Raw genomic sequence first — 15,449 nt, 5'->3', positions numbered from 1 at the left:
ATTCGAGGAGAGGAAGACAATTTTGTGTTTACTTTGTCCCCAGCGTGTTACAACCTGGCTACTAATTAATAGTGATTTTAACTGTTTTAACTTCACGCACTTCGTAGCGCTCCAGCGATGCTTACGCTATTGTCTGTTCTCCGTATGAAGTTTGTTTTGTTTTGCTTTACGTCGTAATATTCGTCGAGTCTAAAAGAGATGAAAACCATGGAGCAGGAAAACAGCAGCTCAAACCTAACCCATTCCACTGACCTACCGTAGAGCTGTAGGAATAGCTCGAGATCTCGCGAGGCCAGTTTCGGTTGGGCCCCCCCTGAGGCCCAAGTGCGCATGTGTGGGTCGCCCGGAAAGTGCCGCAGTGGCTGCCGGGAGAGGGAAGAAGTCCGGAAGTAAACATTGGCGATCGTCTTCATTCCTGTCGAACTGTGCTACGGTCTGCAGCGGTGGGACCGGGTAAGGAGATCTTGTGAGAACTTGGAACGAGGAGGAGGGTGAAGGTGGAAAACTCGGGGAAGAGGGCCAGAGGCTCCTAAATCTTAGGAATATCCTCACGGGATTGATGAACGCAAGGTTGAGAAGGGAACGGGGACCGAGAACCAAGGAAGCAGCTGTCCTAGGCCTCAGAAGTGGTACTTGTGCCCAGTCAGACCAGGACTGTGTCTTCAGTGGTTTTTAAAGTAAGAATTATAAGGTGCTATTGGACCTGAACTGTGCTTGTAATTCTTAAGCACTTGAAATGTTGGCCAATCTGAATACATGTAAAATCCGTATCAGATTTTAAAGAATTGGTTTATTTTTTCCTATGTTGAAATGAAAATGTGTTGGTAATTAGACAAAATTTTGCAAAAAGTAATTTTATCTGTTTATTTTTGCTTTTTTAATATGTGTATGGAATATTTAAAATGACATATAGGGCTGGTGGTTTCTCTTGGACAGCGTTTCATTTGAGGGTTTTCAGTTAGATATGACCAAATCTATGTTTGAAAAAATAACACTGCAGTGTGGAGAACTGATTGGCAGGAATCAGAAGAGACTAGTAAGGAAGAGTAATACACTCAGATTATTGATAGAAGGAGATGAATTCTAGATAGCATATTGAAAAGCAGAGACATTACTTTGCCAACAAAGGTCCGTCTAGTCAAGGCTATGGTTTTTCCAGTGGTCATGTATTAATGTGAGAGTTGGACTGTGAAGAAAGCTGAGCACCAAAGAATTGATACTTTTGAACTGTGGTGCTGGAGAAGACTCTTGAGAGTCCCTTGGACTGCAAGGAGATCCAGCCAGTCCATTCTGAAGGAGATCAGCCCTGGGATTTCTTTGAAGGGAATGATGCTGAAACTGAAACTCCAGTACTTTGGCCACCTCATGAGAAGAACTGACTCATTGGAAAAGACTCTGATGCTGGGAAGGATTGGGGGCAGGAGGAGAAGGGGACGACAGAGGATGAGATGGCTGGATGGCATCACTGACTCGATGGACATAAGTCTGAGTGAACTATGGGAGTTGGTGATGGACAGGGAGGCCTGGTGTCCTGCGATTCATGGGGTTGCAAAGAGTTGGACATGACTGAGCGACTGAACTGAACTGAGATGAATTCGAGTGATATTCAAAAAGTGAAAATAACCGTACTTTGTGATGAAATAGGTATGGGAGTTAGCTGGAACACTTATGAAAAGGAATGGATGGTGGTATCTTTCATCAGGAGAGGGAACAGTGGAAGATTAGATTTCATAGAGATTATGAATTTGAATTAAGACTGAGTTCAGGTTTCTTTGAGACATCTAAGTGGAGGTACTTTGAAGTAAGCAATTGGACTGTATTTATCTGAAGCTCAGAAAAAAGGTCTGAAGTAGAGAAATAAATTGGAGAGCCAACAGTTGTATATCGTGGCTATTGAAACCTTGGAAATAGATGAACTTGTCTTCTGGTGGAGTTTAGAGTGATGAAGAATTGAGCCTTGTGGAATCCAAAATTCAGTAACTGGGCAGAAATGGAGGAACTTATGAAGGATACAGGAGGAGCAGTGAAAGGGGTACAAAAAAACCCAGGGAAATATGGTGTCACATTAGCCAAAGGATAAGAATATATCAAAAGGGGGAGGAACAGAACTGAAAAATGTCCAGAGGACTTAGCACATTGCTAACTTAGAGGTATCTTTGGAGCAGGGAGGGAAATGATTGAGAAGGGCAAGCAGATAATGTGGAAATAGAGATAATGAATATAGGTGATCTTAAAGCATCCAGCTTTTAAGAGGAACAGAGATAAGACCCTGTGTACTCAAGAAGGATTAGTGTGGTAGAAAAGTTTGAGATACATATGTACAGAGGAAATCAGGAATATATACATGAAAGAATGAGTCTCATGAAATTTTAAATGCATGTGCATGTCTCTCTCCTAACCAGTTAGAGTTGAAAACACAACTACAACAGCATATAAAGACGTTAGTGGAGGAGAAAGAGACCTTTCGCTTACAGATGCTATGAAAGAAAAAGAACATATGAAACATTCTATATAACCCACAGTATGTGTTATTAGGGTGTACTTTTGATAGTTTCTCTGGTGAATTCAGAAAGGCCTAGTTTATTCTAATAGATTAGTTTATTCTAATAGATATCTCTTCCTTTTCATGCAGGAGGTTAGATAACCATGTCAGCTGCAGCTGTGGATGCAGCTAATGCAGCCCCCTTGTCAGGATCCAAAGAAATGAGTTTGGAGGAACCAAAGAAGATGACTAGAGAGGACTGGAGAAAGAAGAAGGAGCTAGAAGAACAGCGAAAATTGGGTAATGCCCCTGCAGAAGTTGATGAAGAAGGAAAGTAAGTACTTTATTTTTTTTGCAAGATCTGTTCATTCAGAATTCAAATTCATGTCTACTTAGTTTACCTATTTCTCATCCTTTACTTTGACAGGAAACCATCTTTACCATTTCCATCATTTTTGTTTTCATTTATTGTATCAAACTCATATGTATACCGTTTAATAAATAATAACAAAGGACTTGTAATGATAGTCCTTTTTAGTTCTTCCCACTCCCTGTCCTACTGTATACAAGTGACTACAGCTGACCTTGAACAACACAGATTTGAACTGTGTTGGTCCACTTATGCTCATATTTTTCTCAGTAAGTACATACAGTGCCACACGATCTGCCACTGGTTGAATCTTCAGACTCCAAACCATAGGTACAGAGGCCCAGCTGTGCAACTTGAGCCTCCACAGGTTTAGGTATCCGAGCTTCCACAGGTTTTGGTATCTGAGGCAGGTCCTGGAACCAGTCCCTCTCAGATACCAAGCGAGGACTGAATTTGTCAATCTATTTTGAGTTTTCTGGTTGATACCTCTGAATCTCTAAATAACATACCTATACTATTATTATAATCAACTCAACATTATTAATTGACTTCTTGTTCTGATAAAAGATTAATCTCACTAACATATATCCCTATCTTCCTTCATCTCTTCTACATCTTTAGTTACATGACTATTTTTAGTTTCTCTAAAATTTTTTCACTCTAATATATTTTATTTTTAACTTTTTTTATTATAGTGATAACAAGTATATTCTGTCTCCCCCTCCCACTGCAATATCTCTATCCTTACATTCTACAACTTTTAAAAAAAAAATGTTTTTTTTTTACAGAGACATCAATCCTCATATTCCTCAGTATATTTCTTCAGTGCCATGGTATATTGACCCATCAAAAAGGCCTACTTTAAAGCACCAGAGACCACAGCCAGAGAAACAAAAGCAGTACAGCTCATCAGGAGAATGGTACAAGAGGGGTGTAAAAGAGGTAGGTATGCAACCTGTCTATATGTGTGTAGAAATGGAGATTTTTTAAGAACTTAGTATAAGAACCTCTAATGTGATACTACATGACCTTTTATCTGGTATTAAAACTCACAATACATACTATTTTAGTTTCTATATTTTATAAATTTGATATTGCTAAAGTCTTTAAGCTTTCTCATTTATAATTGGTTTTCCTCTTAACAAATAAGTCATTTCATTAGACAGTACGGTAATGAGAGCCAAAGTTATTTTTAACTTATTTAAATAAATAAAAATGTTATTTGTTTTTCTTTATATCCGCTTATAGAATTCCATAACCACTAAATACCGAAAAGGAGCGTGTGAAAACTGTGGAGCCATGACACACAAAAAGAAAGACTGTTTTGAGGTAAGCTCACCTTTGAGAATTTTGGAAACTGCTGTCAGAGAGTCTCTTTCTTTATATGTGTCAGAGAACTTAATTCTGTTTATTAAATTACCTATATTTAGGTACAAGTTAAATGAAAACATTAACTTGGGTGAAATTAGTTCAGCACTGTCAAAATTTTTTGCAGGAGGACTAACTGGTAATTGAATAAACCATAAAGTCCCATGGTGTGTTCACACTGCTCTGTAAAGGTTATATGAAATTTTCCTCATGGCTTCAGATACTTAGGGGAAAAATTTAATCCTACTCTGTTTTCCAGAGACCTAGGCGAGTTGGAGCAAAATTTACGGGGACTAATATAGCTCCAGATGAACATGTCCAGCCTCAGCTGATGTTTGACTACGATGGGAAGAGGGATCGGTGGAATGGCTACAATCCAGAAGAACACATGAAAATTGTAGAAGAGTATGCCAAAGTTGACCTGGTAAGCACAGTTCACTGCTTTCCTGCTTTCCTTAAAGAATGTATATTTTGGTATATCTCTAGTGTAGCAACTCTGTTTTTTGTCTTTATGCAGTATAAAAATGATTGCATTTTTATTGTAGTAGTAGTAAGCCTAATTGAATAGTGAAATAAACAGTATATACTAACCATATTTGGCAGCACTTTCTTTCTACTTTATTCTCATATTGTCCATTACTCCTTGATTTAGTTTGCAGGAAATACTGGAAGCACGAGAATAGATTAGTGTTCAAAACTTTTGGCTTCTTGAGGTTATATAAACTCTTGGCTCCCAGACTGTATCTTGCTTATGGGCCTGTTTTATAGGTGTCTCACATAGCATTTGAGGGTGGGGAAAGAAGAATAGGATAACTCCTTTCAGGAAACTGAATTTTATTTTAATTTAACCTCAGTTTTTTCTGTTACAATTTCACCTACTCCCATTTTTTAAAAAACCATAGTCACTGCTGTTTTTTGGTTTTGTGTTCCTTTTTTTTTTTTAAGTAGAGTTAACATGTAAGACCGTGGGATTTCACATTTTAATAAAATCTGAATTTTATCTTTTCTCAAACAATGAAATATGTGGTAATCCTGGGCCACCCGGAAAGAGTCAGTCATCTGGAGTCAAGTGGCACCTTGTCAGCAAGGCTTGCTCTCTGCAGTTTATCCCTGGTGCTGTCTAGCTTAGTTTATATTAATGCCTGACTCAAACAGGACTTTATAACTCTTGCTTAAATATGGCCAATTGGATCTGACTCATTTTCATTTTGGGGTGGTTTTTTTAAATTTATTTTTTATTAAATGAAAGACTCTGAATTCTACAGTGCTTTACAATTTTCAAAAGTTTCACACACATGATTTCATATAATCCCATAATAAACCCCCTTTTATTAATCTCCTACCTGCTTATTGCTCCTCCCCTTTTCTTCTACCGATTGGTAACCACTAGCTTGTTCTCTGTTATCTGTGAATCTGTTTCTTTCATGTTTTATTCAGTAGTTTGTTGTATCTTTTAGATTCCACACAGTACTTGTCTTTCTCTGACCAATTTCACTTAGTAGAATGCCCTCCAAGTCCATCCATGTTGCTGCAAATGACAAAATTTCATTCCTTTTTATAGCTAAGTAGTAGTCCATTGTGTACCGCATCATCTTTATTCATTCATCTGGTTTTTTTAATTTTTATTTTGATATTGTTGCTTTATAGTGTTATATTAGTTTCTGCTATATAACAAAGTGAAACAGTTGCATATATACGTACATACATCCTTTTTTAGGCCACTACAGCATTGAGTAGTTTGAGGCATTTTTTGTTTGCCCCATGTAGCTTGTGGAATCTTAGTTCCCCAACCAGGGATCAAACTTGTGTCCTTGGCAGTGAAAGCACGGAGTCCTAACCATTTGACTACCAGGGAATTTCCCTGAACTCGTGTTCTTCAGGAGCCAGAGGTCTAGAGCTACAAGATAACCTTGTCCAGTGACCTTTTCTGAAAACAGTAAACTTATGCGTTTTATTGATATAAAAATTAAATCTTCATTTGATGGGACTTGCTGGTGGTCCATGGCCAGAACTCCATACTCCCAGTGCTGGGTGGGTGCTGGGGTTCATTACCTTGTCAGGGAACTAGATCCCACATGCTACAATTAAGGGTTTGCATACCACAATTAAGACTCAATACAGCTAAATAAATAAATGAAAATAAATATATTTTAAAAAGTAAATGTTCATTTGAATATTGAAAGTATATTTCAAATGTTTCTTTTTCCTTAGGCAAAACGAACGCTGAAAGCCCAAAAACTCCAAGAAGAATTAGCCTCAGGAAAATTAGTGGAACAAGCTGTAAGTAATAAATTGATCGTTAAAAAATTTCACACTTTTAGTAAACAAAAAATGAAGATTGACACAAAAATTCATTTTACCTCTCTCCAGTTAGAAGAAATTTGAGAGAGGGAAGTGCTATCAAGAGGAAAGAGTAAAACTGACACATTAAAGGTTCAAGGGACTATAAATTGATGCAGGCATTTTGGAGAGAATATTGCCGTAAAACATTTATATACCTTTTCTGGAATTAAATTAGTAGATCTATCCATCCTAAAAATTTTCTAGTATTCAGAAAAATCATTTTGCACAAAAATGTTCACTTCAGCACTTTTTACAACACTAAGAAATTGAAACTAGTTTAATAAGGAATTAGTGAAGTGAGCTATCCTTCCTCTGCATGAGAGAATGTTGCATAGCTCTTAAAATGGCTTTCATCAAAGCTTAGTAACAGCACTGGATAACATATTTTAATGACACATGTAAAATATCATATTACCTCATAGGGAAGATGACTAGAACACTAGTCCTCATTTAATATAGAGATTAAAACACTAGTTCTCATTTAGTATAGAATTAGTGGATTTTTCTTTTTATTTATTTTAGCATTTCCTACACTTTGAACATGTAAGGCAAAAAGAATTCTCAAACTAAAAAAAGATATATTGCAGACAGGTTTTTTCCTATATTTTTTTCCAGAGTCAGTCAATTTAATAGTTAAGTTATGCTTATTAGAGTTGTGAAAGTTTGTTTTTAACAAATTTATGGTGTAAGTAAAAAACATTTTCGAGTTATCAAGTTTAAATTTCTAAAAGGGACCCTTAATAAGTGAAGTCAGTCAGTCATGTCCAACTCTTTGCAACCCCATGGACTGTAGCCTACCAGGCTCCTCCGTCCATGGCATTTTCCAGGCAAGAGTACTGGAGTGGGTTGCCATTTTCTTCTGTAGAAAGGGACCCTTAGCAAGTATAATTACAAAGCAAAGAGAACTAGGTAAGTTAATCACCAAGTGAGCAGTCACAGAGGCAGGTTCAAAGCACAAGTTAACAGAGAGATGATATTAAAATCCAGCTGTGCCCCTAGCTAGCAAGATGGTCCTGGAAAAATTAATTTGCTTCTCTGAGCCTCAGTTTATCATCTCTAAAGCAGAGAGAACAACGCCTACCCACCCCCTACCCCAACACACATACACACAAGAGACTTAGCATACATATCACACAGTAAACACTTGGTAATTAGTAGCTAGTGTTGTGATTGTTAAGCATTACCAACTCTGGAAGAAAGAAGAGGGCTTTTTTATTGTTTTTCTAACATGTTCTCTGTTGTTTCTTGTAAACATATTATAATTTATTTTCCTAGTAAGCATACTTAAATGTTTGTAAGGGACTGCTGAGTTTTGCCCATTTGGATGTGAAGATTAACTACATACAGTAGGACTGTGTCTACTGTATAGATTTAGCAATATAAATATCCTTTGTTGAACTAGCAACTTGCAAGAACTCAAAAAAATTCTTAAAAAACATTTCCAATTTTGAAAGTAACACATACTCAGAAAAAATATATAGAAAATTATAAAGAAGAAAAATATTCCTTATGTTAACCATTAACATTTTAAAGTAGGTCTTTTAGTGTCCCAGTCCACTCCCTCACATATATCCATGTATGTGTATGATTGTAATACAACATGTTTTTTAAATGGATTCATGTTTACATTCTCGTTTATCATCTACTTTTTCAGTTAAATAATATACAGTACAGAGGACTTGTTTTCTATATCATTAAATTTAGACCTATAACATTTATTTTTATATAAATTCACATTCAATAAACAAAATAATTTAAGACATACGTGCAATGAAAAGTCTCCCACTCCTGCCTCAGTCCATCCTATCTCTAAACCTCACACCCCATAATCTTTTTTATTTTTCTTACAGATCCTTTCAGAGTTTCTTGTGTAAATACAAACAAATACAAACATATAATCTAATTCCCATCTTTGCCTCTCTTTTTTTCCCAAACAAAAAAAGGTAGCAAAATATGAAAAGTAAAAAGAAAAGTGAAAATGTTAGTCACTCAGTTGTGGCTGACTCTTAGCAACCTAAAGTACTGAAACCCACTAGGCTCCTCTGTCCATGGAATTCTCCAAACAGGAACACTGGAGTGGGTAGCCATTGCCTTCTCCAGGGGATCTTCCCAAACCAGTGATGGAACCTGGGTCTCCTGCATTACAGGCAGATTCTTTACCATCTCACCCACTAGGGAGCCCAAAGTATACATATGAATATTTTTCTGCACCTGGACAAATCACTTTAATGGTTGTTCAGTGTTTATTGAGTGCAGTAATTTATATAACCATTCATCTCTTGTTGATTTGTTTTTTTCCCAGTTATCTGTACAGTAGTACACATTAGAGTCTTACATAATATGTACATCTTTATATAATAGACATACTAATTTCTTTACAATAAATTCCTAAAAGTGAAATTGTTGATACACTGGATATGTATATATAAAATCTGATGACTTATCACTTAGCAAGCATTTTAAAAGGCTATACTAAAATTTTTGCTTCCACCAATATACTATATATATATATATTTATACATACATATTTCCACATCTGCCTACTGAGCTGTAAGATGTGGACATTTAAAGGGGCATAATGAAATACTGAGCACTTTGTTCCAGACATTTTGTGGAGTTAGAGAATATACTGACCAACCGCTAATTAAGAAAGGGTGTCTTTGAGGCATGGAGTTCACACCTCTTCAAATCATAGTATGTTGTCACCTGAGTAGATTTCTTCATTACCGAAATTTTACAAAGGCTGTTTTGGCTCTAAAGATACTTATTACATGATCCTGGTAACTTTCCTTTTTGGCCTTCATAGAAAAACAGTGAAATTTAATGAAAATGTTGTGTCTGAAGATAAACATGTATGAAATGAATATTTATTAGGTATATTGATCAACTTAATCTTTCTGTTACATATTTGTGATTATAATCCTATCATCAATGAAAATTTTGGATTTGTAGACAGTGATAAAATTATTCTCAGTGACATACTTGTATTTAAAACTTGTGTGCTCACTACAGGTGAGAAATATTAGAATTTGTTCAGTTAAATTTATTATTTTAATTATGCTTTTAAAAGTGTTAAATAATCATTTGATTCAGTATAATAAAATCACAAATTCATTTTCTTCTTTTGTGGCGTAGAATTCTCCAAAACATCAATGGGGAGAAGAGGAACCAAATTCTCAGACGGTAATACATACAGGTCCTATCAGGGTATACATTAAGGTTTAAATTTCTGATGTCTAATGTTAGTAATAACTCATGATAATAATAGGCTTAAAGAACACAAGGAGTAACGGTTGGGTTAAAGGGAAAATAAGAACTAGATGCTGCTCTTTTTTTCTTAAAATTTTTTCCCCTTCTCTTTTCCTCTTTCAGGAAAAAGATCATAACAGTGAAGATGAGGATGAAGATAAATATGCAGATGATATTGACATGCCTGGACAGAATTTTGACTCTAAGAGACGAATTACTGTCCGGAATCTCAGGATTCGAGAAGATATTGCAAAAGTAAGCCTTGCCAATTTAACATACATATTCAGAAAACATTTGTCTTCCCAACCTAAATTTTGTCTACTCACATGGTATCTGGATAGTATATGGGTAATATACTCAGTCATTCCAAAGTATGTCACCCCAGACATGTGCCCACACACATACACACTCGCTCACTTACCTCCTACTAGTCTCCTAAAATCTTTGATGAAAGTAAACATTAACACCGTCTTAAAACATTTTTTTCTTTCTAGTATTTGCGGAATTTAGATCCAAATTCTGCTTACTATGATCCCAAAACTAGAGCAATGAGAGAGAATCCCTATGCAAATGCTGGAAAGAATCCAGATGAGTAAGTAGCAAGTTCACTGTAAAGATTTCAGGGTAGGGGAAGGAGTTTTTATTAATAAAATGCAATCTTAATTAAAATGAGTATCATCTATGGTTGGGTCAGAAAAAAATTTCCTTAATCTCTGAAACAGTTTTTTTTTTTTTTTTTTTAAACAGAGTCAGCTACGCGGGGGATAACTTCGTTAGATACACAGGTGATACCATATCAATGGCCCAGACACAATGTAAGTGTTTCTTTTATGTCAAGGTATTTGATGTCAGCTCATAAGAAATTTGGGGGCATTTTTTTAAAGCTTGTTTTCAAGAAGCCCGAAAACAGTGTAGCTGACAACTCATTATGATGGTTTTAATTACCCTAGTGTTTGCTTGGGAAGCCTATGACAAAGGGTCTGAAGTGCATCTACAAGCAGATCCTACAAAACTAGAGTTATTGTATAAGTCCTTCAAAGTCAAGAAAGAAGACTTCAAAGAACAGCAGAAAGAAAGCATCCTGGAAAAGGTAATTATGACCAAACGACACACAATCTGTTTTAATCCATCGGGATTAGGTGCAATTGGTATACAGTATCAGTATAACTATATCAGTGAGCTTTTACAGCATAACAAGCCACCTCAAAACCTAATAGTTTGAATAGGCATTTATTCTTTCTCACTGTTTTGTACATCAGCTGAGTCTCCTGTTCTGAGCCTGCCTATCTGAAACCAGATGATCTAGAATGGCCTCCCTTTGGTTTCCAGCAGGTAGCAGGTCTCCTCTGTCCCAAGGAGGCCTCACCTCTACCCCACGTGGGCTCTCATCCTCTGATAGGCTAGCCCAGCTTTTTTACGTGACATTCTCAGGATACCAGAGATTAGCAACAAAGTGTGCCCTCGTGCACAAGTGTTTTTCAGGTCTTTGCTTACATCATATTTGCCAATATTCCAAGGGCCAGAACAAGTAGCATGGCCAGGCCCAGATCCAAGGGATGAAGCACCAAAATCATGTGGCAAATGGGGGCATGCACACAGGATAAGGGGAATTTCATATGAGCCTTTTATAATTCACCACACTCAACAGATGAATAGCAATTGAAACATCTCTTATTTGCCTATGAAAGTTTGGTGGCTTTTTTTTTTTCACTGTGTTTTATATAACAAAGCCCATGAAGAATAGTCCTCTAATCTTTGTGATTGGAAATAAACTCCTCAGTAGAGATTTGAATGCAAATCTTTGTAAAATATATTTAATAATGATCAATGTCCTTTTAGTACGGCGGTCAAGAACACTTGGATGCTCCTCCAGCTGAATTGCTTTTAGCTCAGACTGAAGACTATGTGGAGTACTCAAGACATGGGACAGTCATCAAAGGACAGGAGCGGGCTGTCGCCTGCTCCAAGTACGAGGAAGATGTGAAGATCAACAATCACACAGTATGTGTTGAACTAGAATTATATTGTGTCCTTGTTAGCATTTTGATTTGGATTATAGTTTTCATTAGTAAGTCATTGTTGTGTTTTGGGTTTTTGTATTTTAACTTTCTTATTTTTAACAATTTTTAAAGGTTATATTCCATTTACAGTTTTTACAAAATACTGGCTGTATTCCCTGCATTGTACAGTGCATCCTGGTGGCCTGTCTTAACCCAGTAATGTGTACCTTCCACCCTCCCATCCCTGTGCTGCCTCTCCCCTCCTCTCCTTTGTTAACCACTAGTTTGATCTGTGAGTCTGCTGCTTTTTTTCTGTATTCACTAGTTTCTTGTATTTGTTTCGATTCCCCATGTAAGTGATATCATATAAGTCTTTGACTTTTTCGCTAAGCATAATGCCCCTTCAAGTCCGTCCATGTTGCTGCAAATGGTAAAATTTTATTCTTTTTTATGGCTGAGTAGTATTCTGTTGTATACCACATCTTCTTTGTCATTCATCTGTGTCTTAATTAATTTTAGTGTAATACTGTTGCTTTATTCCCTGTATTTTCTATAAACAGGAATTCAGATACAAAGGCTTGATATAAGTTAAATATTTTGACAGAGACACTTCACAGATGACAAAGTATATGTCATATTGCATATTGTATCACATACATGATAAAGCTTATTTAATTTGCTGTACTTTTATAGTACCCAAACTACACTTGTCTTTCTAAGTAAGAGTCAAAAACCTAGCTACCTAATAAGAGCCAGGCCAGTAATCATGTAGGAGTGAAATGAGCCAGGCAGATTTTACAAACTAGAGAACACGAGCCCTGTCTAAAAGGAGCATCCACTGGTCAGCAACAGGCAGTTACTGACAAGTGTGAATGTGCCTAGAATTTCCCAATCCTGCTGAATTTTTCAAGAGAAGCCAGGTAGCCTAATTTTTTTTAATTTGGCGGGGAGAATGAGAATAGAATGTAAGATCATTGTAACTACACACTCACCCTGTTAGCTAACCCTGGAGTCCCTTTAATTTTCACTGTTTATCACCAGCATGTGAGACTAACCCCACAAGGACCTGCTGTATAGTACAGGGGACTATACTCAATATTTTTTAATAACCTATGGAGAAGGAAATGGCAAACCAGTCTAGTGTTCTTGCCTGGAGAATCCCAGGGACGGGGGAGCCTGGTGGACTGCCGTCTATGGGGTCACACAGAGTTGGACACGACTGAAGTGACTTAGCAGCAGCAGCAGCAGCAGCATGAGAGAAAAGAATCTGAAAGAGAAAAAATATATATATATGTATATATTCTGTGCTGTACACCTGAAACTAACACAACATGGTAAATCAACTATACTTCAGTTTTTTGAAAATAATACAGTTGATTAAAGATAGGGTTTTTTTACAAAGAAAAACAGTATATGAGAAACCTTAGTTTCAGGCTCCTTTTTAAGTAACCTCTCTCTCTCTCTGCAGCATATCTGGGGATCTTACTGGAAAGACGGCCGATGGGGATACAAATGCTGTCACTCTTTTTTCAAGTATTCCTATTGTACTGGAGAAGCTGGGAAGGAGATTGCTGTAAGTAATTGTCCTCTAGTTAGTAAAAACAGCCAAAGCTCTTAGGTTAAACATCTGTATGAAACATATATTTTTATGTTTCAAATTTTAACTTTTTCTTAGATGATTGGTAGCTATGATACTCAAGTTAGATTACATATATTTTTCCACAGAATTCAGAGGAATGTATTATAAATGATTCAACTGGAGAAGAATCTGTGAAAAAACCTCAAACCCTCATGGAGGTATGTCCAATTCAGTTGTCCTGAATTTTTAAGTCTTAAAGGGAAGACTTTAAAACTTGCCCTAGAACTTTGGTTTTGCATTAATAACACTATATGTAAATGCTCTGTATCAGATGCATCAGGAAAAACTAAAAGAGGAGAAAAAGAAAAAGAAGAAGAAGAAGAGGAAGCATCGAAAGAGCAGTTCAGAGAGTGATGATGAAGAAAAGAAACATGAAAAATTGAAAAAGGTACTTTGTGAAGGCTAAATAAATGGTAAAAGTGACCACAGTCTTTATTTGTAGGAATCTTAGAAAATTATCTTATCTTATTCCCAAGCTCATTTTAAAAATGAGCAAACAAACTCGAAAACTGGGTGATTTGCTTGGGTCACCTGTCAGGTCCAGAATACAAATGGAGATTTTGTGTGTCTCCATATTGCCTGCGAGTTATTGACATGTTCCCCAGAGAGAATTGCCATCTAACTCTATAATTGTAAGCTTCAGCAAGTCTTGGGAAAAGTCAGAATTGTATTCTTCACCAAAAGCATCAGTTGCTGGCTTCTGTCAGTAAAATGAATCTCATTCAGTTTTTGTTGTTAAATAAAATTTCTTTAACATTGAAAATGTCATAGGATGTTTTGTGCTCTATGAAAATTTTTGAGCCAAATAATAATTAGTTGTAGCTTGACAGCGATAGAGCTGACTCCCAAGCAGAGGCAATCTAGGATTTTGATGTAACAATTCAGAGTCAGTGGGGTCTTTTGGTACTCTGCCACTTCTGAACCAAAGGGATCGGACTCAGAGCCATGGTACTCATGTATTTCTTCTCACTATAGGCACTGAATGCAGAGGAGGCCCGTCTTCTTCACGTCAAGGAGATCATGCAGATTGATGAGAGGAAGCGACCTTACAACAGCATATATGAAACTCGGGAACCCACTGAAGAGGAAATGGAGGCCTACAGAATGAAACGTCAGAGGCCAGATGACCCCATGGCCTCCTTCCTCGGACAGTAGTAACTCATCACTGATGCTGACCCAAGATAGACTCTGCTTATACATTCTTTTAGATTCTTGCTGTTGATTATCAATGGAAAAATCCATATCTATTCTCATTAAAGTCAGGAAGCAAGGAGACTGCCTGACTTTAATAAAGTATCCAAAAGTCTCATAGTAAATTCATTCCTTTACACGGTGAAGAACAAAGAAGAAATAAAGTGGTTCATTAAGTGCAGATTAAGATTTTATTTCTGATTTTATATTAGTGATTGGGAAAAGATCTTAGTTCTCCACCTATCATGAATATCTTCTCAACATTTATTTATTAAGTTTCAAACTTTATTTCCTCAACTTTTGTGCCCCTTTATCTAGTGTTAGGACTCATTGTGAAGGCAATTAGTCTTTCTTGAAACAAGGGCTTCATTTTTTTTTAATTAATAGTAACTATAACTGTAGTTATTTAATAATCATTTCTTTTTGCCTTCTCAGATTTTTCTGATCTGAAACTGATAACCTATCTTGAGCTTTGGGTTACTGGAAGGAAATCTGTAGAACGTGTGAATAACTATCCCTGATGTCAGTCTGTGTAGTAACAATTCTGTTTCCCCCTTGGTTATAAAATTTTGATTTTCAAAACATTTCCTTATACTCAGAACTAAATGTGTTAGCCTTTGAATGGGGAAAAAAGTTTTTCACCCTGAGTCAGTGTTGACTGATAAGTCCTAGGTCTTTTACCAGTCTGGACAGGAGTATTCAGACACTGAAATCCTCTCCTTTGTCACAGAGAATATGGTTTGTGATACTAATTGCTATTTTAATTGTGATTGCCTTTATATAACAGTCATGAATATTAGATTTTTA

At 36.5% G+C, this 15,449-nt stretch overlaps 1 protein-coding gene across 1 annotated transcript; it reads left to right on the top strand.

The window, feature by feature from the left end:
- The first annotated feature begins 395 nt into the window (after nt 1–395).
- On the top strand, nt 396–14,887 carry SLU7 (SLU7 homolog, splicing factor). The gene is made up of 16 exons (XM_052643681.1): nt 396–453; nt 2,633–2,816; nt 3,641–3,794; nt 4,101–4,181; nt 4,480–4,644; nt 6,432–6,500; nt 9,699–9,746; nt 9,936–10,067; nt 10,307–10,404; nt 10,560–10,627; nt 10,763–10,902; nt 11,652–11,813; nt 13,281–13,385; nt 13,538–13,609; nt 13,723–13,839; nt 14,427–14,887. Exons 2-16 carry the CDS (start codon nt 2,647–2,649, stop codon nt 14,604–14,606), a joined length of 1,761 nt encoding a protein of 586 aa, XP_052499641.1. The 5' UTR covers nt 396–453; nt 2,633–2,646; the 3' UTR covers nt 14,607–14,887.
- The last annotated feature ends 562 nt before the right edge of the window (nt 14,888–15,449 follow it).

This window comes from Budorcas taxicolor, chromosome 7, assembly GCF_023091745.1.
Source record: "Budorcas taxicolor isolate Tak-1 chromosome 7, Takin1.1, whole genome shotgun sequence".
Classification (NCBI taxonomy): Eukaryota; Metazoa; Chordata; class Mammalia; order Artiodactyla; family Bovidae; genus Budorcas; species Budorcas taxicolor.
This window is presented reverse-complemented; position numbering and strand designations above follow the sequence as displayed.

Bases quoted from the DNA above. Each gene is read 5' to 3' on its own strand.
- SLU7 (XM_052643681.1), top strand. From the start codon at position 2,647: ATGTCAGCTGCAGCTGTGGATGCAGCTAATGCAGCCCCCTTGTCAGGA. The intron at 3,795-4,100 runs GTAGGTATGCAA...ATCCGCTTATAG, and splicing joins ACAAGAGGGGTGTAAAAGAG to AATTCCATAACCACTAAATA. The intron at 4,182-4,479 runs GTAAGCTCACCT...TCTGTTTTCCAG, and splicing joins AAAAGAAAGACTGTTTTGAG to AGACCTAGGCGAGTTGGAGC.